At 40.3% G+C, this 24,293-nt stretch overlaps 1 protein-coding gene across 8 annotated transcripts in view; it reads right to left on the reverse strand.

Moving 5' to 3' along the window:
* macf1a (microtubule actin crosslinking factor 1a) overlaps positions 1 to 24,293 on the reverse strand; it is a 235,402-nt gene that overhangs the window by 91,335 nt on the left and 119,774 nt on the right. For all 8 annotated transcript variants that reach the window (XM_046057989.1, XM_046057982.1, XM_046057991.1 and 5 more), the window contains 26 exons: positions 19,017 to 19,183; positions 18,378 to 18,490; positions 17,563 to 17,669; positions 16,882 to 17,001; positions 16,129 to 16,224; positions 15,549 to 15,676; positions 15,289 to 15,382; positions 14,530 to 14,684; positions 13,603 to 13,906; positions 12,862 to 12,990; positions 12,693 to 12,770; positions 11,760 to 11,921; positions 11,421 to 11,525; positions 10,768 to 10,863; positions 10,229 to 10,354; positions 7,386 to 7,538; positions 4,401 to 4,555; positions 3,600 to 3,726; positions 3,286 to 3,469; positions 2,595 to 2,761; positions 1,958 to 2,136; positions 1,691 to 1,829; positions 1,397 to 1,590; positions 957 to 1,116; positions 641 to 724; positions 301 to 408 (listed from right to left, as the gene is read on the reverse strand). In XM_046057989.1, coding sequence (XP_045913945.1) covers positions 301 to 408; positions 641 to 724; positions 957 to 1,116; positions 1,397 to 1,590; positions 1,691 to 1,829; positions 1,958 to 2,136; positions 2,595 to 2,761; positions 3,286 to 3,469; positions 3,600 to 3,726; positions 4,401 to 4,555; positions 7,386 to 7,538; positions 10,229 to 10,354; positions 10,768 to 10,863; positions 11,421 to 11,525; positions 11,760 to 11,921; positions 12,693 to 12,770; positions 12,862 to 12,990; positions 13,603 to 13,906; positions 14,530 to 14,684; positions 15,289 to 15,382; positions 15,549 to 15,676; positions 16,129 to 16,224; positions 16,882 to 17,001; positions 17,563 to 17,669; positions 18,378 to 18,490; positions 19,017 to 19,183 — 3,630 coding nt within the window. The remainder of the gene's footprint in view (positions 1 to 300; positions 409 to 640; positions 725 to 956; positions 1,117 to 1,396; positions 1,591 to 1,690; positions 1,830 to 1,957; positions 2,137 to 2,594; positions 2,762 to 3,285; positions 3,470 to 3,599; positions 3,727 to 4,400; positions 4,556 to 7,385; positions 7,539 to 10,228; positions 10,355 to 10,767; positions 10,864 to 11,420; positions 11,526 to 11,759; positions 11,922 to 12,692; positions 12,771 to 12,861; positions 12,991 to 13,602; positions 13,907 to 14,529; positions 14,685 to 15,288; positions 15,383 to 15,548; positions 15,677 to 16,128; positions 16,225 to 16,881; positions 17,002 to 17,562; positions 17,670 to 18,377; positions 18,491 to 19,016; positions 19,184 to 24,293) is intronic.

Genomic DNA, 24,293 nt, shown 5'->3' on the forward strand with positions numbered 1-24,293 from the left:
AGCAGTTAACAGACACCGCTGATCTGGGAAGACTGTTCCAGATAGATCGTGCCATAACGGCAAAAGCTCTTGTGGGCTTTAAATAATAAAGGTTGGTCTGATGATCTGACTGGCCTTGGGCTAGAATAGGGATATAAAAGTTTGGAAATGTATGACGGGGGAAGACCCTGTAGGGCCTTATATGTGTCAATTCTTTACATTACAGTGGAGGATTGGTGTAATGTTTATTTTAAGCAGCCTGGCTGCAGTGTTTTGCACAAGTTGCCGACAGGACAAGTATAAAAGACTCTCTGTTCTTACCTCCTGAGTGATGGCGTCAGAGGAAGAGTGCATCCTCCTCCTCTTCACTGTTGACTTGTGTGTAGATTCTACAAAGGCTCTGTAGGTCATCAGCTGTAGTTCATAATCCTTCAAAATACAGTGATGGTGGGACATAAGTAAGCAAAACGTAGCTGTGCGATAATAATACTAGAGAGAGTATTTAGTATTGGTTTTAAAATGTAACATTAGTTTATAAACTCAAAGATAAAATGCATTTACAGATTTTTTTAACTGCTTGCAACACAGAACAATGCATTGACTACCAGATAATTTGGACCATTTTAGTGAAATACCTTTGCCCAAAGAAGAAAAGACTTACCTTTACTGAGGTGCAGTACTGTTTGGAATGAGTCTGGCACTCGTCTAGTTTGGTCTGGTTCTGTTCAATCTCAACTACTAATGCCTGAAGAAGCCAAAAATAGTACATATACTTTATTAAAGTCTGTCAAATACAATGTGTAGTTTCCATTTGTTTCCTTCTTTCTTTCTCCACTCACTAAACACTTGATGAAAACCAACATTTCTATGACAAATGGACTCCATCATTCCTTAGAACCCAGAGCGTTATATTATTGTCAGGTAACCATTCATTCAGTTTATCAATCTACAGAGTCCATGAAATCAGTTTTACTAACCGTCTGCTGGGCCAGTTGTTCAGACAGAGCTTTGCTGTCCGTCTGTCCAGGTTGCGTGTTTTCTTGTCTCTCTGTTGTTTCTTCGATCCACTTGATCAGAGCAGAATGGCCGTCTCTGTACTGCTGCAGGGCTGAGCCCAGAGCTTCTAGATCAGTCCGTCTGCATTAAAACAGGAAAGCACTGTCAGGACTTTAAAGCACAAAAATATTCATGGTAGGTATAGCCTAAGCTTAGTATCTAGTAAGTGCACATAAGCAAGACAATGGATCGTTACATGTTCTTTCATTATAAAGATCAGAACACAGGGTCAGCATCAAGGCATCATTACAGTATACCCAACCCCACTCTGTTATTTAAACATAATAATCCTCCTCCTGCTTCTACTCCTACTCCTCTCTTCCTTAAATCTTTTTTCTCATCTTGACCATGTCCTGCTCACCGTGTCTCCATTTGTCTCTTGATTCCACTCCACCGCTCTGCCACCTGATTGGCTCTCTCCTGGTAGCGCTCCAGCTCGGGGCTGCGGTCTGGGTGGAGCCTGCTGAGCTGAGAGCCCACCTCTTTGGCCCGACCCACCTCCAACTGCAGAGACTGGAAGATGCCCTCGTGCTCGACAAGCTCAGCCTGCCACTTCTAGCAGGAGATAAAACGGAAAGTAGAAGCAAAACAAAACTCAGAGTCAAATAGTTCCACAGCATGAGCCTTTGAGTTTATGTGACAAAGTGTCCCTTACCCCTAGTTGATCTATGATATTTTGAATGGCCGTTGTGTCAGCAGGAACAATGTCTTCTTCACTTAGTCTGCTCTCGTTCTTCCTGACCTGGCTCTCCGCTTCATCCAGACTATGCATCAGGATGTCTACAGTTTTTAATCTGAGGAGGTACAAGGTAAAGAGATGTAAATAAAGCAAACATTTTGTAAGTGAAAAATTCATGTATATTTCCGAGTTGACTAATAAACAGAATGGCTGTACATGCTAGAGGGAGTAAAAGATCCCTACTTTTCTAGGTAGACAGACGAGAGGTTGTGCAGTTTGTCCATCTTCTCTACAGCCTGATTGAGTTCAGACCGGAGGACGGGAAGGCTGGAGGATGTCGGCTTCTCCTCGAAGAAATTGACGCAGCGACGAGACACGTCACCCAAACTGGAACGCAGGGCATCCAGCTCCGACTGCAGCTTCTAGATTAGAAAGTGTTTTTAAGTAAGCCGTAAGATAAAAATGGAGAGCAAAATGAGGAGGTAGATAAAGTCCTACTGAATAAACTGTAATTTAAAAAACGTGTCCCGCAAATACAACGAATCTACTTCTGTTGTAGCTTTTTTCATTACATCTTTATAGTTTCCTTTGTGATAAACTTCCTCAAGAAGAGTGAGATAAACTTGCAAATAAAACCCCAAACTATTTCTACTAAACTATGTTCACGCAGATTAATCCTTACCATTAGTAAAATAATAATGATCACATTTCTGATCAAAACCTGAAATCAGATTTGGATTTTTCTTGTACCCATACCACTTGTCTAGTCCAAATATAACAAAATATTTTTCAAGTAACACTAACTGATATAACTCAGTTTTAACTTCATAAAGAACTGCTATTTCCTGTTGCAACCAGCAGATGGGGCCCACAAACTGACCTCTTGCTCTGCAATCTGGACAGTGTTGTCAGCACTGTCACCTGACTGGCGACTCGGGGGCGGAGTTTGAATTCCCCTCGTGAGTCTCTGCTCGGCCTCATTTAGACGAAGGTTGATGTGCTGCAGCTCCGACAGGTATGATCGAGAGACTGACTCATCCTTCTCAACTGGAGAGAGAGAAAAGAGAAGGATGAGATCAAAGGAGATTAGTTTTGACATTGAACAGCAACACAGTAGCCATTTGCAAGTTTTATTTTAACAAAAAAGTCAGTGTTCATTGTTCAGAAATGGCATAATTAAAATTAATAATATTTTTTGAATATTTTCTGTTTCATTTAGTATGAATCCATGCTGAGCTTTATCCTTGTGCAATGTCTTCAATTTGTAAAATACTGATTTTTTTCCTATGAACAGATTAAGATTGCAGAGTTCTGGATGCTGCCCTGCAGTGCCGAGGGACAGTTTGATACAGAGGTATTGTTTTGCTGCAGTTTGATTGGCTGCGGAAAGAGGTTAAGTGTTCAGCAGGGACACTGTTTGAAAACACCAAGCGATTTGTAACAGAGATATTCAACATCTATCTGAAAAAGTTGGTGATGAACCTTGAAGAAAAACGTTTCTACCATTTAGAATTTACCATCTAACTGATATATAGGTCTTCAGGAGGGTCTATCTGTCTATCTAGTCTCACCGGTCTCCATGTTAAGCAGCAGGTCCTGGCAGTACTGCTGGGCCTGCTGTACGTCCTTCTCCAGCTCTCGTCTTTCGCCTGCTGTGAACAGAGAGCTCTCTTTGCTGTCAGACAGGAAGTCAGCCAACTGGGACTCCAGGTGACCCAGGACCTGCTGTCGCTCTGCCGGAGACTGACAACGAACCTGACAGGTGAGACAAGGAGGGAGAAAGTTAGTACGACACAGCAGAAAGGGACAGGAACAGAACAGTTTAAAGAAGCAGAGAGAAACAGACTGAAACAGAAAACAAAAACACACAGACACACAGTCTCACCGTGTCCAGATTCCATCCGGAGACCGTCCTGATGTCTTTGAGCAGGTAGTGCCAGGACACCACACTCTTCATGTTCACATGGAGCTGATGCCACAAAGACATGACCTTCTGGTACAACTGCTCTGTCCTGTACACACACAGGCGCACATACACATACAGTACCGCCATGGATTGAGTGTGAATTTGCAACGCCCACTCAATGTGTTGTGAAATTTCTAAAAAGTTTTTGATTTAGAGTTGCCCACTGTCTTGAAAAAGTGACTTTACTGTTACAAATTACTGGCAGAATATCACTCTGATCTACCTTTATGTTCACCTATACCTTTTTTTTTATTCTATTCTAATTTTAAATATATGTAAACATGTGTGTGTAACGTAAAGGGAGCTACGACTTCAACTTCATTGTACAGCCTTGTGTCATGGAAGAAAAATAAATGTACCATGAACCTTGAAGCCATTTACTGACAAAATGAAACCACTTTGCTTAATTAGAACCTATAGATTTCTAAAATACTGAATCACCTTTGGTTTTTTTATTGTCTTCAGAAAAATAGCTCAATGTCAATTATGTCTTCTGAAAATACAACAAACCTGTATTTTTGTGGTCATTGTGTATGGCAAGAATGGAAATTCATACTCTGTTGTCCTCTTTTCCGTACTATTTTTTAAAATGTAACAATTTGAAACCAACTCCTCACCAAAAACATCCGCACCTCATCACCAACTTTACAACAATCATTATCCTCAAAACACTGTTGAGTAAAAAAAAACACCATCTTATGTTTCAAGTATGTGTCTCACCTGCTGGCTGTGTCGATGGCCTCCTGGTTCGGAGGTGGGACGGTGAAACACACTGAGGGGACCATGGCCTCATTCCCTGTTGGACTGATCACCTTCCACTTGGTCCTCTGAGAGTTGTCCTCCAGGACACACTCCTCGCCTCGGCTTATTGTGATCTGAGAGGAGGAAGGGATGCAGGATAGATGCAAAAAGAGAAAAAGAGAGAGGGATAGATGGAGCACAAATGGAATGGAGGTTATGGACAGACAGATTTTGGGAGAGAAGAATGGAGAAAAGAGGAAGTAAGAGAAAAAATGAATAGAACGGGAGGAAAGTATGATTTTATATTTAGGGAATTATGATGGTTAAAAAGAAAGATGACGGAAGTTAGAAAACAGGATGATAGAGGAGAGGTCAGATGACAAAGAGGAAGAAAACAAGGTGGAGAGAAAGAAAAACATGTAAACCAAGAGCTGATAGCAACAAACTCTTAACGCAACACAAAATGCAAACATTCATGAATTTTGTGAAGTTAGCAGAAGCCCTAAAATGATATGACATTAGAGTCCTTGACACAGGAACAATGCCATGTGTACTGAAAGCTGCTTTGCACCTCTAAACTGAAAGCTTTTATTGTGAAAGCAGCAATTATGGTCCAAACTCAAAGTGAGGATTACTGATACCTGGGCTGTGTTTCACAACTTCACCCCAAAAAGCAAAAAAATCCCAACTTATTGGCGTGGTGATTTTAGGAAACCCAACATGGGACAAAAGCAAAGCGTTTGTGATTAGAATCTGAAAAATAAATTAAGTAAATGACTGTGGAAAAGAGTTTTAGGACTACCGCTGTACCGCCTCCCACACCCACCACCCTCTCTCACCTCTTCCCTGCACACACACATCCAACACATCAATAATACAAAGCTATGCACATACAGTAAATACATGAAATGTATATTTAAGCTTAAAGCTGTGACTTGTTATTATCTGACTGACTGAACAAGCCTGAGAGGCATGGACTGTGTTAAGTTCAGTTCAGTTCAGCTTCCTGATTGCCAACTGCCCTTATCAACGATAAAGTCAATTTTATCCTCACCCGTCAGCTCTTGTGTGCCCAGTATGAAAGTATTAGTATGTTGAACAGGAGAATAAAAACAAAGGTGCACACACAAAGATGGAACAGGATTTTTTGGGCCCCACCCTACTTGATTATCTGCTGTCTGGTTACTGTGCCTACAGTCATTTTAGAGCAGCCTAATTCTTTGAGACAGTTTCATTGTCTTTGGGTTGTCCACATTGTCAAATACAAATCCCTCAACACTTTCTAGTTTAGTTTCATTTCTGTCACTACTGCCCTAAAATTTTGAGCGAGACATTCCTGCTATCTAGTGTCATTAAGACACAACATGTTGCCATGTGGACATACATAAATTAATCCATCTGGTTCATTTTTTGATTGGATCTGTTGTGTTTGACTGACAAAATAAAAATAAAACTACACAAATCTTACACACTTTCTGTGTTTGAAACCTACAAGTGCAGGTACCAAATTCACAGTGACAGCATTTTACATTACTGAAAAACCTGAAATCAGCTGATAAGGAGGAGCAACCAGGCCAGTGCAGTGTGTGCAGTGTAAGAATCTGAGGTGAGAGAGGGAGAATATAGGCAGCTATACCTGAACGTTTGTCTTGCCAGCCCAGCCGACAGACGAGAGGAAGGAAAGAGGATGAGGAGGAGGAAGAAGAGGAGGAGGGAGTGAGGAGGGAGAGGCCAAAAAGGTACATGAGGGTATGGAGAGAAAGGAGGAGACACAGGAAAGTGAAGAAGATAAATATTACTTTTGTACACGTTTGTCCAGAAGTTTAGTGAATATCAGCACACACTGATTTGTTTCAGTATAACTTTCAGAAGCTTGAATCTTCCTTTTTCTTTTTTTTTTCTTTCATCAGTGATGTGGTAGAGGGCCAAACCACCTTCCTTCTTCACCTGGATACAACACCTCGCATACAGTATGCTTCACTGAACAAATTGGCCCTGAGGAATCTAACGCAGCAAACTAAAAATAGAAGCATAAGGAGCAGCAGCATGTCCACCCTGCTGGAGTGCTAGGTGCCTATTTTCAACTGAGCCCGCAAAGGAGATGAGACAGATGTATAATTGATTTGCTTTTAGATTCCCTGAGGACATCACAGCAGAGAGAGAGAGAGAGAGAGAGACACTTCACAGGTTTCTGTGTGTGTTACAGAAAATTGGCACTGGGGGGAAAAACAATGCACAGCTTCAGTTCTCTTGTCACTAATGATTTCTTCACTTCCAAGTGTTTTTTTGGCCTTTCAAAAAGATCCAGACTATTCTGTGGAGAACAAAGGCAAAGATCATCTATTGTGAGAACTGTGTCAATTATAAATTCTGGATCATAATCATTATCTTTATTCAGCTTCCAAATTGAGCCCTGCTATTTGTCTTTGCCAGCTAAAATGAAGTGAAAACTGTTGGAGAAGTTACCAAAAAAATCCACTGCTGGAGTCTATTCATCAATTGGACCACCTAGTCTGAGAAAAGAGTTTGTGTAGACGTACTCATCAATCTAAAGACAAAAAACCCCCGACTAAATGTCATAGACTCAAGGAAGCAGCTAAAATAGAGCAGCCACAAAGTGGTTGCGGAAGAGTCTTGGAGAGGAAAGTGCAGGGCAGAGAGGAGGTGGTTGGTGGTGAGGGTTAAGACAATAGAGTGGTGAGGTCAGTGGTGAGCTGGTACTGCATATATACACATTTTGTTACAACCTTGTCCTGGCAGTCAAAGAGTTCCTTGTATACACCTTCATCAACACAGATCTGAGAGCTATGATGGGAACAGCAAGACTGGCTTATTTTAGCTCAACTGGATTTACAGATTTCTAGTGTCAGAAACTTATACCAACTTATTTCAGAGAGAAGGAAAATATGCACACCGACATAGTCATGAAGTATATTATATATACATATAAGGTGAGCCCCATACCTCTATCTGTTTGTAGTCACAGGTGGCTTTGATGGGTGTTGTGGCTCCCAGTGTGCTCTCTGCATTGCGAGGGCGAAGCTGCACCACCGTCTTTGCCCGGCCCACCAGACTCGCCACAGTGCTCCGGTACTCAATCAGCTGCTCCTTCTCCTCCTACAGCACAAAGAAAATCATTAGGCCTTCAAACTGTCAATCAAGTCCTGGTGTAATTAGTCACACAGTTACAATGGTTAATTTTACCGATCCTTTTCATCAGTTTAACAGTCTGTCTATCATTTTGTGAGCAAGTCAGTTATCTATATCAGAAACAGTTTATCAGACTGTGAGTCACATTGTAGAACACTATCACTGGTTTTTAAAAGCTGCATAGATTAACAAAAATGAGCTCAGCCACATGCCCAAGTTAAAGATATCTCTGTTTTCCCGCACTGCCAACTGTACACCGTAAAGACTAAACAAGACTAAGAGACAGCCATGCTAACAGCTCTGTGAGTGTGTACCTAGGCACAGTGGTGCTTTGAGCTGAATGCTAATGTTAGCACTCTAACACATTTACAGTGACAATGATAACATACTGATATTTAGGAAGTACGTGTTCACTATCTTATTATAATATACTATGATACTAAACCCTTAGTGCAGCTAAGGCTGATGGGAATTTCATTAGTTTTGCAGGTGTTTGGTCTTAACCAAAGTATAGGACAAATAAAAATTTTGACCTGATGATGGCACTAGAACAAAACGTCAAGGCTCACTAGTCATTACAGGTCATCCTAAAGGAGACATGAATGTCAAAATGAAAAAATTTCTGTGTCATTGCCATTCCTACACACAAACTGTTAGCGTGACTAAAAATATTATGGCATATTTTCTCTTTGAATTATTTAAGAACTTTCCAAATAATATTAAACACATTAAATTGATATTTCCAATTAGAATATAGTGCAGGTCCTGCAAATATTATATAATCAGCCCATTAACCTGTAACCCTGGACGAGTGGACTCCTCCTGACTCAGGTGCTTGTTTTAGCTTGGGTGCTAATCATTAAACATTTAAAAGGTGTGCTCTTCACCCTGACAGGTAGAATTACAGTTCACTTCTGTCTCACCCCCAGCAGAGAGAGTCATTAAGGATTTATTACAGAGAGACAGACAAGTGGGAAGAGATACAGAGAAATACTGAGGGAGAGTTAGAGACAGAGTGAGATAGAGAGGGGAGGCCTGCGTAAATAACTTGATACATTACACCACTAAAATGAATTTCACACTGAGCTGGCATTCGCTGCAGTCAGCATAACAAGTCAAATGACAAGCTGGGAAGAAACACAATTAAAATGTGGGTTCATGAAGAATTACAAATTGACAATTACCACAAGATCAACAACCATAACTATAAGAACATTTTGATTATCAGAGAAGCAGTGCTTTAATTTGTTGTCTTAAAAAGAACTCTTGGATAAAAAGTTTGACCAATGAATTGCTGGGTCATTTTTGGAGTGACGACCCCATTAGAGCATTTTGTAGCAAATTACAAAAAAGGTTATTTAATAAACCCTAACTTTTGCCTATAATATGGTGAAAATGTTGATTTTATATCCTCTCCTCAGATATTATGAGTCAAACAAAAGGTTCAGCTGTTTCTTTCTGTTGTGTCATTCAGAAGCATCCTACAGTATCAGCTTCCCCTCCCAGTGAGGGATGGAGCACAGCGACCTGAAAGCATCATTAACTGGAGCTGGAAACTGATTAACACACACTTTCTAACAGAAGCATACAGCCAGACAAACACACACATAAATGTAAACACTTTTAGATAGCATGTGAATGTAGCTCCGTACTATATGTAACAATGCTGATGACACACAGATCGGTGAAAAGAGCAGCTGTGTGTGACAAAGGGACACACCTCTTTATTGAGAGGATATGCTCACTACTCTGGCCTGTGGAGTGTTGCCCAAGCCAACTCTGCCATCTGTTTGAAGTCAGAGGTGTGTGTGTGTGTGTGTGTAAGAGAGGTGTGAAAATGGCAGTCCCACAAATGTGCCACAGGGGGGATGATTCAGAGAGGGTACTCTCTAACAGATTACTTCACCCTGTTATGCAGCGTGCTGCAGCTGCCTGAGGCAGAGCAGGAGGACACTGGTATGCTAACATTTCAGCTACTGTAGGTCTCTGTTGCTCCTGTGCTTCGAAATATTTAGAATATAGCCTGATCATTCTTCAAGCCTCAGTCAAGGATTATTTTGCTTTTGTCATGTATAGGGTTGCTCTGAAGGAACATAGGAAACTGGCTTTAAAATATTATCCAATATCCATTATCTATGTATTCCGTATCCTGTAAATCCATATTGAAAGTTAAAAAAATTACCTGATTGTAACTTTATCTCCAGTAACTTTAAAGAGCATAGTTTTGGGGAGAGTTGAGGTTAGGGTAACAGTATCCAAAATACTGTGTAACTTTAGCAAATGGGAACCTTTTATTTTGGAAGGAGAGGCCTTTCCAGGATTGACTGTACTATAATAAAGACTTGTCTCCAATCGACTTCTATTGTCTGCCATTAATTGCCTTCACTACATTTGAGAGAAAAGCGCCTTGCTTAAAGACACTGGCACTAACGAGGAAGAGGGGAGCATCATCTGTCTACTTGGTCCTTCACTAACTGCAGGTGAAACACAGCTCACTTCAAAAGAATTATAAAAACGCTATATATGAAATATGAAGTATACAAATTGGGTGATTTTCTTTTTGGAGGGAGTTGCCAGAGTTGCCCACAAACATGTCCAGTGTACCACTGACAACTGGAGATACAAAGTGAGACGGGCAAGTGAAGTGGGGCAGATACCATTGAGTCCTGCAGCAGGTCTTCCAGTTTGCTCAGTCTGCTGTTCTTGTCACAGGTGTACTGTCTCTTAATGGTTTCCTGGAGCTGGCGCAGGTACGACTCACAGTCTCGAGCATCACTCATAAACTGACAAAAGAGACAGAATAAAAACATTTAATTATTTTGATGAATTATTTTCACATGAACTTGTAGAGGGAACATCAATAATGTTTTTGTAGAATAGTTTAGAAGTTAACAGGGATGATGTTTTAAAGTGTTTGTAACATCCGAGCGAGTGGCCTGAGGATATGATGCAATTAAAATAAATTATTATTTTTATTTGTTATGAAGACACTTTTATAGGAGGACACAAAACTAGTACAAAACTAGTCTTGCTGTGAGGTCATCATGTGGATTTACTGAGTAATACAGTGAAATTGCATTAATGACTTAACAATATATATCTTGCTAATTAATTTATGTTTTTGAATTCTCAAATTGAAAGCTCAGTTTCTGCTCATGCAAAACTAAAACAATATTTTGCCTGGTAGTTGCCTCACCTGGAAGTATGCCGTGTTATCTTTGAGATGCTGCTCCACACACACACACAGCTGGTTCACCCACTGCCATTGATTCTGCAGGGCTGCGCTGTAAGCCTGATATAATGCAGAAAGATGGAAACAGAGGAGAGAGCAAAAGTTGTTGTCACGCTGTAGTACCATGCAGTACAAGCTTTCAAGGGAAGCTACAAGGCATTATCAGGGATGATGATTAATACAGACAGAGCCACTGTTTTTCATGCCGCTTCTGAAACTTGACTTGCAACACAAAGTTGCTGTTGTGTATTCTGTTGAACTTTGCAGTAATACGCAGTGGCAGAGAATAGGGAGTATGAACATGTGAGTAAACCAAATGCCAAATCAGTATGGTTATTCCAGTATTTTGCAGTTTTCCTTCAATGTTTACATTGGACATAATTAGCAATTCATACTGTTTGCCAAAAAGGTTTATAAAAAGGTCACAGTTTACCTTCTGCCCTTTTGAATCTAATTTACATCCACAGACTTTTAAAAAAGCAACAAAACAAAATATGAAGTGCACAGTCAAGTGAAAAAATGAGCACTGGTTGAACTGTTTCCACAAATGAGTCACAGAGGCAAAGTCCAACATCTTTAAAGGTCATTCAGTCTAACTGAATAAGTCATTGATTCACCTCCACAGTCTGTTTGGCTGGATGGTTCTCCTGACACAGACGGCTGGCTGTTTCCTGGAGTGTCCGCATCACATCTTGTTTTTCATCCAGCTCTAACCTCATTTCCTGTAAACACAACAAGAATAGACAGATGGTAGATTGAAGAGCTTTCATTGCCTGATGTAAAAATAGTATGAAGCTGTGGAGGGAGCTTGATTTATGTATCGGTTTTCTTTTAATAAGATATACAATAACATCTTTTTTCTGTAAAATTCCAGAGGTTTGTGGTCTCCAGTTTGTGATTTCTGACTTCATAGTGGAAACCATCACTGGATCTGTTTGCCCCCTTCCTCCACTCACGCTGTATAATTCTCTCTTGGCGTTCATGTTGGAGTTGTTGTCACTCCAGTCGAAGGCAATCTCCTCCTCCTCCCTCTCGTTGAGCCAGATCAGCTCCTCAGTGCAGTGCGACACAAATGCGTGCAGGCTCTCCAAGCTCCGCAAGCGCCATGACGAATGTTCCTATGGCAACCACACAAACAAAGATCATCATCATGCTGATCAGCAGCGCAGAGAGAAATAAAGAAAACATCCTCTGTTCTCTGGTTGTTTGGATTAGACTGTTAGTTCTGATACATTTTCAAGGATTTTTGGGGACAGTATTAATCAGAATAAGGGACTCTATACTATTCCTGCAGCATATATAAAAATGTTTCTCGGAGTTACCAACATATCGACTCCTCTACTTTAATTTGTTTTTTACACAGTATATTAAATATTGTCGTGCTGAAGAGATGTCCTGGCCTACACATCATATTCTGCAGATTACAAACAGAAAACAAACAAACAAACCATACACCATAATCATTTAAATAGGTTTTTCAAAGAAAATCATATCGCAATTGCAATATTAGTCAAAATAATTAAAAAAAAATTCAAAATCATTCAGACCTATTCAAGAGTGAATATTTAACCAAAAAATAAGCAAAGGGTTACTTTTTTAATTCTAGAAATACTGTGTGTGCATGCATACAGTGTTAGGAATTAAATACATATAAAACAGAAAATGTAACAAGAATAAAAGCAAGAGGGGACAAAGAAATCAGAAGAGAGAAAAGGGGGATTTGGGGAAAGGAGCAAAACGAGAGCAGATGCAGAATTATGTGTTCTTAACATGAGAATCCCTTCATGGTCTAATGGGATTAACTAATGAAGGGGGTGAACTGTTCAACAAAGAAGTAGATTACCACAAGCGCACACACACAAAACCACAGATCTTTACATGAGACTGACCAGTAGTTTGCAGTATTGGTGCTCCAGCTTTGCCAGGGTGTCAGAGTAACTGCTCTTAAAGTTGGGAGAAACTTTCGCCTGAAAGGGGAGGAGAGTAAAGCTTCAATACAAACCACAACTCTCAGCAGAAAGATCTCTGTGTTCATGTATGTAAGTGATGTGTGTGTACCTCATAGTTGCGTGCCTCCTGTAGACTGCTCATTAGCTCTTCCACTGCAGTATGTATGGTGTTGTGCTCTTGGAGGTTGTTTTCTACAGAGGGAAGGTCTGCGCCCCATTCAGCACGCTCCAAAAGCTCCTGAAACACACACGAAAAAAGATCAACACAGCCCTAAACAAATTAAATATTTTAAATTTTTTTATCCCAAATGAAAACCATTCGTTTTCTTAACAGTGTATTGATTCACATGTATCCCTGCTCTAATGTTTTTTTATTTTATTTTATTTTTTTTAAGGACTTCTTTAAAGGACTCTGTCTTCAGTTTCAGCTGAATATGTTTTCAAGCTTAGAAATTAGATTTTCTTATGGTAATATTTATGCAATTTAATATTGTAAGAAGTTGTGAGTGATATAAAATGATGAGTAAATATAAAAGCTTTAACCTAATGTGCCTTTTCTTGTTTTACAGTATTTTATACAGGGTCCACTACATGACATGCAAATATTTAAATGTGTCTTTGGGATGGAGCAAAAGTTCCTGCTTCTCATATGTGAGTAGTTGCTCCTTTTCTGTTTCATATCAGTGTAAATGGAATATTTTTGGAATTTGAACAGTTAATCAAAAAAAGAGACATTTTTTATTATACATTTCATAGACTTAATGATTCACTGAATAATCAAAGAAATAATCAGCATATTAATTGATAATGAAATAACCGTTACTCTCATCCATGTGTTATGGAGACTGACCTGAGTCTCCTCCACCCATCCGAGCAGCTCGTAGATGAACCTCAGGCTGCCTTCGTCCTCTGATGAAGACATGGCCACCAGCTGGGAGCGAGCCATCGGTCGCCGCAGGAGTGCGGCACCAACTGCTCCCACAGCGCCCACAGCTCCCAGCAGTGTCTGCCCCAGCGAGAGGCCACTGTCTGTGGCTCTCTGGCTGGTGTGCTCTACCCCGGTGATGCCTAGGGTCTGGGAGAAGTTGCCTTTTCTGTAGACGCTGGAGCACTGCAGCCTGAGGGAGACCAGCTCCTCTTGAAGGCAGGACACTCTGGTGATATGAGACAAAAAATAACTGGAGGGAGGACAGTTACATATTCCTTTCCCTGAGTTGATGTCCCCTAATAACAGTGATTTCAGTGGCCGTCTCTTAAAGTCTCCTACTATAAAGCCAGGAATGCATCAAAATCAACTGCCTTAAATGGTTCAATAACAGGAGAATTAACGAAAGACTAGAATGCTGGTTTTTTGTTAGGCTTGTGGGTAAAATGCTAAAAGGTGACAGAAATGGCCGTTTTCCAAAAAGGCTATTTTATTAAGTTTCATAATGGGAGTCTATACCTCATGGAGTGGCATGCTGATGAGCCACAAAATGTGGTTTCTCTTTTCTTTTCTGATTTATATCAAAGCACCTTTATACACTTGATAAACAGCAGAAGGTAGAACACATTAACTGTAGCAGATAATTATAGGATTTAATGGCAAAACACAATGCAACTTGTTGACCAATAATGAAGTATAATGAGCTGTGTGCGGTAATGGTCTATATTATTCTAATTAATTACACAAGAACAACTTTAAGAGTGGTGAACCGTACTTTCATTCCTCATTTGAGTAAACCAAGCCAGTCACATCTGCAGAATCATCGCCATCAATCTTTCACTCCAGACTCACCTGAACGCCATCTGCTCCACCTGGTAGTATTTTTCATCTCGGAGGAGTTTAAGCTCCTGGTTGAGTTGTCTGATCAGAGACTCGCATTCTTGCAGGTAGCATGCCAGTTCTCTCTCACACTGCACCGCCTCGCCGCTCTCCACCCGAGACATGTCCTGGACACCAGAGAAGGCAGAGGTTTTGTTTACTAGCCAACTCTATTTATGGCCTATGACATTCTGCAGTTTATTGTTCCCCAGCCTGGGTTCAGTTAACAATACAATAAAGCCAAAGTAGGCCTTATGAGAAAAGCAGCAAAAAATACCAGCAACATAAAAATATAGCAAATTAAGGTTACAATACAGTAACTATGTGTAAGACACATGGAAAAGTAAAACATGGAAATTGCTGAAAATCAAGATTATCTTCCACAAGTCAGATGATTGGCAACAGAGCCCAAAAAGATAAAGATGATAGAGACGAAGAGGAAATAACTGGACCGTTTACAGCTTTTAAAGTAAGTTTGTGTCCAGGCAGCAACAGACAGACAGAGGGAAGAGAGACTGTTTTTATGGAAAGCGGGGAAAGTGGTGAAGAAATATTTATTGTCCCAGAAGAGCAGTTGCTTTTACAGCTTGTGAACATTAACACATTGTAAAAGGACCACACCAAATTATCCAACATTTACCCAACCTGAACCAGAGGACCCAGTGTGCGAATGTGTGTGTGTATGTATCAAGAGATTAAAAAGAAACCAGATATGAGAGGTTCACTACTTACAGCCTGGAGTGTGTTCTTTGCGAGGGTGAGTTTCTCTTCACAGTCCAGAGCCATGTTCTGGATCTTATTGGCCCTCTGAAGCAGCTGTTCCAGCCTGAAAACACACAAGTAAACACCCATATATATATATATGTTGATGAGAAATTGAAGGCATGGAGCTTCATCAGCGTTTTCAATTTAATTACATGCTTCCTGCTGAAACTAGATATTTGAATCCTGAGTGGATTTATGTGCGTGTGTGTGCATCAGTGTGTGTGTACCTCTCCACAGCCGGCCGTAGAGCCTTCTCTCTCTCCAGCATCTCCAGGATGAGTTTGCCCCACTCCTCCTCGAGGTCATTAGGATGGAGGCCCTGAGGAAGCTTAATGCGACCAAACTCTATCCACACCTAGACACACACACACACACACACACAGTGAGTATATAATTAACATCTCATCATACTTCAGTGAAAGTGCAAACACCGTAAAACAGGAACAAACTCCATTAAAAGTCTCCATTAAATCAGTTACATCCATGAGCGATCATAAGTCACACCACAGAAAAACACTCTTGGTAACATCAGCTGAGTGAGAATAAAGGACAAACTATTATCAACTATCATGTGTTTGTGTTCAATCAAACAATCTGCTGCATTGATAACAGTGGAAATTACTTCGCTTCAGGAGACAAATGTATGACTCAACACACACCGATAATAAAACTCTGTATCTCTCTTCCTCTCATTGGCATAACGGCCCTGAGCTGAACCCCATGATGCACAATGAGCTCTGCACATGGTGCCAAATGTCTTATACACTCATTCATGTTCTCCTCCGTTCTCCCTCTGTTCATTCTTACCTCCAGCAGTTTGTAGAGGTGTTCGATGTGACCTTTCTCGATCTCCTTTGCAGGGATCTCAGTCTCTTTGAAATGGACGTACTCGTTGTAAAGTGCCTGAAGGAGGAGAAAAACAGAAGTTACTGATGAGCGCTATGGGGTCAGTATTAACACATGCTTTGTTTAAGGTCAAACACAAAGTCAATACGTGCTATCAGAGGTAAACGCCTTGTAATCACAGTCTGTCTCCCAGAGTAGTCATTAGCTTTTACACATTTGATTTCTTCAGTTTCTTCCAATTCTTCTGTTCTCCCCATCTTTAGACATCATGTCAATTATTATTTCGCTCACAGCAGGAACCTTTTTCAATGTTGCACCTCTCTTCTGCAAATGAATTCCTTTTAATCTGAATTCTTCACTCCTGCTCATTCACCTCAACACCTCTGACTGCTGTTGTCCATTTTATTAAATCCTTCCTCTCCCTCTGTCCCTGTATTTGTTCTGTAAAGGTTTTACAGAAATTGATTGTCAGCTCCCTTTCTTCCTGGCTGAATGTTGGTGGGACTGAAGAGAAAAGACTAAGAAAATATACACTACAACCAAATGCATATGCAAATAAGTATATATTCTTATTGCTTTGAGTTCATTTAGATAATAATGTACTATAGAGAGTTGTCTTCCCTCAAGCTTTCCCTTTCTTCTTTCTCTCTGCAAGAAACTGCAGGCATGTGATGAAAAACAAAGTGCTCAAAAGATTATATTTTGGGTGCTCACCTTGAGTTCCACAGGGTCTTGTGGGAAGTTCTTGTTGGCCATAAGGGCCATATGGTGGCGGCTCCACTGGAGCAGAGAGGAGAACCTGGACTGGTACTCTGACCAGCGCTGGTCCACATCCTGAGGAGGAGAGACCAGAAGGCGGAGAGGGAGAAAGAGACCGAGATGAGAGCAATCATTTCTCAGTGGGAAATCATACATTACAAATCCACAGACTGCCTTAAAAATATCAGCAGATAGGTTTAATTTTACACAAAGTAATTTATTGTAAATAGTTACATTAATTGTGTCATTATTTGAAAGTCACAGGTCATCATTTAAGAACTTGCACATTTGACCAGCAAACAAAATGGTAAATACACATTTCTGCTGAGAATGAAGCAAATATATATGTTATATAAGTTTTAAAATTAACACAAATTAGAGCAACAATGAGAAATGAAGCAAGGATGTAATATGAATAATTACACATTTCCCTGAAACGGAACAAATTCTAGGCTTTGATGTGTAATACAAACAAAGCAATGTGAACAATCTTAATTGAGAATGTATGCAAGGTGAAGGAATGCAGTTAAAACCAGAAGAGAGAGATGCAACATCCATATTATGGATATGAGCTCAAACTGATAAATGGTTGCACAGTAAAAGTTGTGTAAAACAGAAGGGTGTAATATGACGTACCTGTGCAGCGATGCCCTCGCCTCCCTCTGGGATTTTGGGGAAGGCATCATAGATGGATGAGACGTAGGTGATCACTGACTTCTCATCTGGAGATGGAACATCAACGTCTGAAGAGAAAGACAAAAATAGAAACTTTGAGAAAGACGACTGAAAAACTGCAACAAAAAAAAAACACAGAGATTACTAGAATTAAGAGAATCACTTTTGGTGAAAATAATAAAATGTACAGATGTGACAATAACTCAACATTCAAACCACAAGAAACCACATCAACCAGTTATTCTTGTTTGGCTCGTTTGAGCACTGGATGAAGCACAAATAGAGAAATGCTTAATGTTTGCCTTAAATCCCCTTGGCACTCAAATATTCAGCACCAGGTGATTAACATTCAACAGTATTTAACACTTCCAACTGACGTATTCAGATTCTGATGTCAACATCAGCCAAAATGGCACTTTCTCTGAAATAATTGGCTTGTGATGAAGGTGTTTGTGTGGAATAAATACCCAATATAGCACCATAAAGAGAGCATAACACAATAGCATTTACTATCCAGTCATTAGGGCTGGCCTGCATGTTCTAATGTTGGCATCCATCCAAAATAAAAGCTGAAAGTGAATAACGGACAGAAAAACCTACCTGAGAAAAAGAAATAATATATAGTTGTTAACTTTTTCTACTGTCTACTCCCTTTGTCCTTGGACATAAGCAAATTAGACAAAGCTCAGTAACTAAAATGTGAAGTATTATAAACTAAGAAAATCTGCCTCAGAACAGGACGAGGTCAGTTTGTTCATTCAGATAAATATTCTCACCCTCAGCGTCCAGCAGTCTGGTCACCCCTAGCGACTCAGCAATCTCAAAGGCCTGCTCGAGGTTCTCCCGGTTACTCTGCCTCGACACCACCTCCATGTCGATCAGGTCTGGTCTGGAAAACACACACAGAGGGGAAGTGTTAATATACTTTGTGTGTGTCTGTCTATCCTGCCTCTAATCTGTTGTGTCTGTTTAGCAGCCTGTTAAACATGAATAACCCCACGTGCGTGTAGTGTTTAGATCCCTACAATGCCTTCCAAGTATTACACTTTTGTCTTTTTATGTATTTTGGTGAACTGAATGCAGTTTACAATGAATTGTTTGAACATATTTATCTGCAAATTTGTTAAAAATTAATGTGAAAGTTTTGTTTTTACTAAATATTTTGTTTAAGCATCTTGAGACGAATTAGGTCTGTGTTTAGTACTTGTGTATTAGCTTAGTGTATGTGCATTTAAGGATATTTTCTAGCTCAAGCTGTTTAATTCAGTCTAAAGTGTCACGGAGAAGGGGCTGAATGCTTATTGACGAAAAACATTTTAATTGTTAATGGCGTAATGTAAATGCATTTTGAATTAAGACTTTAAAACCATTAACTACTAAACAAGTTGACACCATCTTGCTGTTCGTGCTCTAACCTGTATCTGTGCAGTAGAGCGTTGAACATGCGTCCGTTGCTCCAGGATGAGGTGAAGTTGACACAGCGGAGGCCGGGGTAGCCTTCTGTCGCCTGCTGGCTCCATAATAACAGCTTCTCCTTGGCTGTGAGGTCGCCTGAATCGCCGCTCACATAGATCTCCGAAATCTGGAGAGAACAGAGAGACAGAGAGACGCAGAGCAAGGGTTACTATTGGGATTCACCATTTACTGTATGCAGAATGTGATCAGAAACACAAAAATCTAACAAAAGAAAACTCTGCTGAGCTGTGTTGCCAAATTGCCACAATCCTGAGTCTATTCTGCATAATCCATCATGGTACATTCATGCATAAAGAATTTGCATATGCTTTCAAGATCTTGCTGCATTTATTATGTTCTACCTTGAACGGTTCATGGTTATATACAGTAGATAAAATGAGCTTTTCTCTGACAAAGCATTCCCATTACAGAACACAGCTGCAATGAGACGGCAGAAACAACCGACTGCTTTGTCTTTATAAAACACAAACTCACTGGAGAGGTCATTTTGATTTAACCTGTCGTCTCCCTGCGAACCCCTCATACATCTTTCTGATAATCAATAACCCTCAGTGTGAATGAATGAGTTTCATGTATTTCTAAATTAATGTAACAGTTTTCAAATTTCATCACACCATCATCTACGGTCTAGCCAGCTCATTAGCGAGGGGACGCGCCCCCCACCCTCTCACCAACCCAACACTTTGCCTCATCCCCTTCATCTCCTTCTGTCTCGTGTCTCGTGTCTCCCCCTCCTCAACCTCGATCTGTCTCTTCAGTTTTTCATGTTCTTTCATCTGTTCTGCCTCGGATGCTGATCAATCTGCTCAGCCTTCTTATCCTCTTCTACATTCAGTCCTCTAAACTCATTTCCCCTTTGTTTTTCACAGATACCAGGGATATCAGATATACAGGATCCAAATGTAAAATGTGTTTTACTTTCTCAGCCAGGGACTTCAGACTTTGCATTCTCAGTCAGTTTTAAGAAGTAGGACCTTTCTGGGTTTTTATTCTTTCTTATTCTTTTTAGATAATGCTTCATTAATTCTGTTTGCAGGTAGAAATCATTTTCAACCAATCAGGATTATTCAAAATAAGTCAGGTAAGCTGCAAATCTAAAGAGCTCATTCTTAAACACTTTTAAATTTTATATTAACCTTTAATCATATAAGCCTTTTGCTGGATGCTGTTATACACACACAGTTCCTGAAAGCACTTTAACGACATACAGTACATGTTTACAACAGGACTAAAGAGAAGCATCCATGGAGACAGCTATTTTATCTATGTGTCCTGCCCACTGATCGTTTTCCCTCTTTCCCTCCGCTTCTTCCTCTCAATTTGATCTCTTTAGGCCCAACTGTCCACGGGGACAAAGGCAGGGTGATGTACATGCAGTAACTGTTGGTGCTTGGCTGAGGTCATTGTCATCAGTATTCTTCTGTCATCCCTCCTTTCCTCACTCACTGTCCTACACTCCTCCCTCTCTCGTTTTTCAGTCTCTCTTCCTGCTGCTAATATAGAACAGTATGAAAGTCCAGTGTGTGCCAGGAGACTGCAGCATCGGCCAAAAAGAAGGGAGGGAGAAGACAGAGTAGGGAAAGAGATGGAAAAGAGTAGCAAGCCAGCAATGGAGAAGAGGGGGTAACTTGCAACAGCATACTGCATATAGTTACCAGGTTCACATAAAATTATATTTGTTGACATAACAAAAATCTCGATACATGCAGAAACACAGAGTTAAAAAGACTGCATTATGCATTGACGAGGACACCATACACTGCAGTCAGGACTCCCAGTAAGTTGTCAGACTCCTAACATGCTGACAGTGACTCCAGGTATAGAAACAGCCATTATCCAAACTTTCGTCCACAAAAACATGTGTGATGTAACTAGCAGGTTAGCACTCCTATTAGTGTTTCACTGAGTACACAAATAATGACAAGCAAATAAAGAGACACAACAGAGCTTCTGACTTGAATGAGAATCAACAAATGTGGATTCTGCTGTGCGTTTTCCTCCATCTCTGTATGCATCTACAACCTTCTCTGCAGAGAAATACAGAGCATCTAATCCTCCGTCTGAATATTGATACATCACTCTTTGAGAGGGCTGCATCTGCACAGAGTGTACACTCCCACTGCAACAGTCTCTCATCCACCACTTACTGTCTGCCATTCGTTTATTCATAATATGTATATATTTGAAAGGTTATCAGGTGATTTAAACACACTCTGATCGCTCAGCTCTGATTTATTCAGCTTTTGACAGCAAAAGAACTGTGATAAAACAACACCTAAAGTTTGCCAGTTTTTTTTAGGAGCTTTGATCGTATCTCACTGCCTTCTTCCAAGAATGAAGCTAGTTCTCATGTGTTCCCGAAGAAGGCCGTGAGATATGGTCAAACTTGCAACTAAAAAAAGCTAACCATAACGGTTTTGTTGTAAACACATCTGATTAGCACACTAATTTTTGCATTTTTTGAAGCTAACAGTCAAGGTAGCCATTAAAGCATGTCAACTTAATATCAGCTGCTTTGCTAAACTATCCTACTGGGTATTTAGCTAGCAAACACAGCCAAAAAACAATTAGCTAATGGACTCTGAAGCTCCAGCTTGACAAAACGGTACGTTATAGTAACCAACTGTAATCAACTCTACATTATGATATTGTTTACTTTTACTTGAATAATTAATACAATGACTCACAACACAACAGCTGCCCTTCTTACTGGACATCCATGTCAGTGTCAGTAGTGACAAACTACAATATCTGTGGCATATCTTCCTGCCTCAATGAATTAATGAATGAATGAGTATGAGACTAGGCACAAAGTGAAGGCAGCCACAAAACAACAACAAGACTGTATATGTGCACATGATACATTCTAATTTCCACCAAGTATAGTTTACAATAAGTATTGGCTACAAACAAAAAGAGATTGCAGCACTGGTCACATGACATGCTGGAGTTAACATGCCTTTAGGCTTCAATGGCTGTGTGTGTTCTGTAACCACAATGTACAAAATTGATACAGTATACGTATCAGTGTGTGCCGGTGTGTGTGAATGTTTGAAGTCATGGTGTTAAGACTTAACACGTATCTCTGCTCCTGGGCGTTAGTTCACAATGCACATTATGTACTCTATATATTCATGTATGATGTGTAACTATAGGTGCGTCTGACTCAGCCAAGTGAGTGTTACTGCAGATAAACATAAAACACAGAGACTGAGATTAGAGCAGGTGGCAGCAGCGTTCAGTGCAGCAATGATCCAGTCGCAAACATCCATGATCCACTAGCAGCCCCCTGGGGGTCTGGACCAGACCTCTTTTAGAAACATGGCCCCTTTGAAGTTTGCGGGGGAAGGAGGGAGAGTTGGGGTGGAGGGAGGAGATAACAATGAGGGGAAAATGGAGGGTGGACAGCAAGAGAAGATAAATGAAGAAAAAAAAGATGGTTTAACTGTTTCATTGGCACTTAAACAAAAAGTGCCTCTATAAACAAAAAAGTGGCTTCAAGTCCTAAAGCAAAAAGGATGGATGGGTGGATGAAGGATAGATGGAGAGATGACGGATGGATAGCTAGATAGCTTCAGACACAGTTGGACGGGTATAGGGATAAATTTGAGTGGTGGTTTGGCTGGAATCCCCCCGAGGCTCGATGAAGCAGCCGTCTCGCTGATGAATGCGCATTTCAAATCCCTTTTTATGCAGAGATGGGCATCACACAATCCGACATACAAAAGGACAGCTGCATTTTATACTGAACACAGAGGTATCCTGACACATCCACACACCCATCTCATGACAGAGAAACACACACAAGACGGGAGTATTGATTAGTGCTACCCCTCTTAAGCAGGGATCTCCATGGAGCTACAGTATCAGTACAGTGTGTTTCTCATGACTCAGCATCTGCGCGTCGAATGAGACATGTAACACTAAACACAAGCTGACGTGATGTCAGCTGCTGGACAGCCCAGCCATCCCGTACTGCCTTTGTAATGTGGAGGAGAACTGAACAAACTGTGGCAGCCGTTGTGAAAAGCGCCCATAATTTGCTGTATCACTGCAGTGGCTGCAGCAGCCTTTTCATTTTCAAGGTGAAAGAGAGCTGAACAGCTGTAAGCTAGCACAGAAACACACACTCTCTCTCTGAGATCATTCCTGCAAGTGAGCCCCAAACATTTACTGCAACACAAATTGATACTGTATACAAAGGAACAGTGGGCTGGACTCACAAGCTGAGGTCCACACAGATATGTGTATGCACGCTTTGCAACACACTGAGGTCAAGATCTTTCACATTATAAACAGAGTCATGCACTTTATACCAAACACTACATATTCTGTGGGTGAATTGCATCATCGACTTTTGAAGCCTAAGTCAGTCGGTATTCTCTGATGTGATACTGATGGATTCCTTTATAGTCAATAGTTTTAAACTGATTCAAAGACAGAAGAACAAAAAGACCTTTATCATTTATATTTCACCAGATATCAACAGGAATAAGAAACATTTACTGAGGCACTGCACCATAGCTGTTTCTTGACAATACAAAAGGGATTAAAAATAGATTTCTCTACGAGCCGTAATAAAGTATCATTCTTTGCAGGTAAGGCTACTGACTTTAATACTGCTTTGGTACCTACCAAAATGTGAATTTGTGTTTCAAATACCAACAGCGAAGACTTTTAATCTTGTTTACTTATTCTCTGATCAGATAGTTTAGATTAAAATGAAAGTATTTTTTCCAGTTTTTGACTAATTTATCAAAGTCCGTACGTGGTTTGGTTTATTGATTTGAAAAGTTGTGTTTCTATTTCTCAAAGTCAGGTATAATATCAGCAAAAGACTTTCAAACAATATCTTACTTGCAGACTAGTCAAACCATGTAGAATATATTAAAGACAGACAAACAGTGTAAAAAGACTACAATGTAAAATCACGGACAGAATATGAACCGAATATGAACCATCTACTTCCTACCAAGTAACCTTAACCCTTTTTAACCAAAACCACGAGACCAGACAGACACAGACAGATGCACATAATTATACTGTGTGCTACTAAACTGGTCGGAAATGACAAGTTTCAGTTTGGAGCAAGAGGGCACCCTGTCATTTGAAGCAATGACCCTTCTCTCACACACACTAACACCCAGTCGGTCTGTCTCTTACACTCTAACAGACGTCAGTAGTGTGTGTGTGTGTGTGTGTCATGTGAGGAAAAT

The sequence above is a fragment of the Micropterus dolomieu genome, linkage group LG09 (genome assembly GCF_021292245.1).
Source record: "Micropterus dolomieu isolate WLL.071019.BEF.003 ecotype Adirondacks linkage group LG09, ASM2129224v1, whole genome shotgun sequence".
Lineage (NCBI taxonomy): Eukaryota > Metazoa > Chordata > Actinopteri > Centrarchiformes > Centrarchidae > Micropterus > Micropterus dolomieu.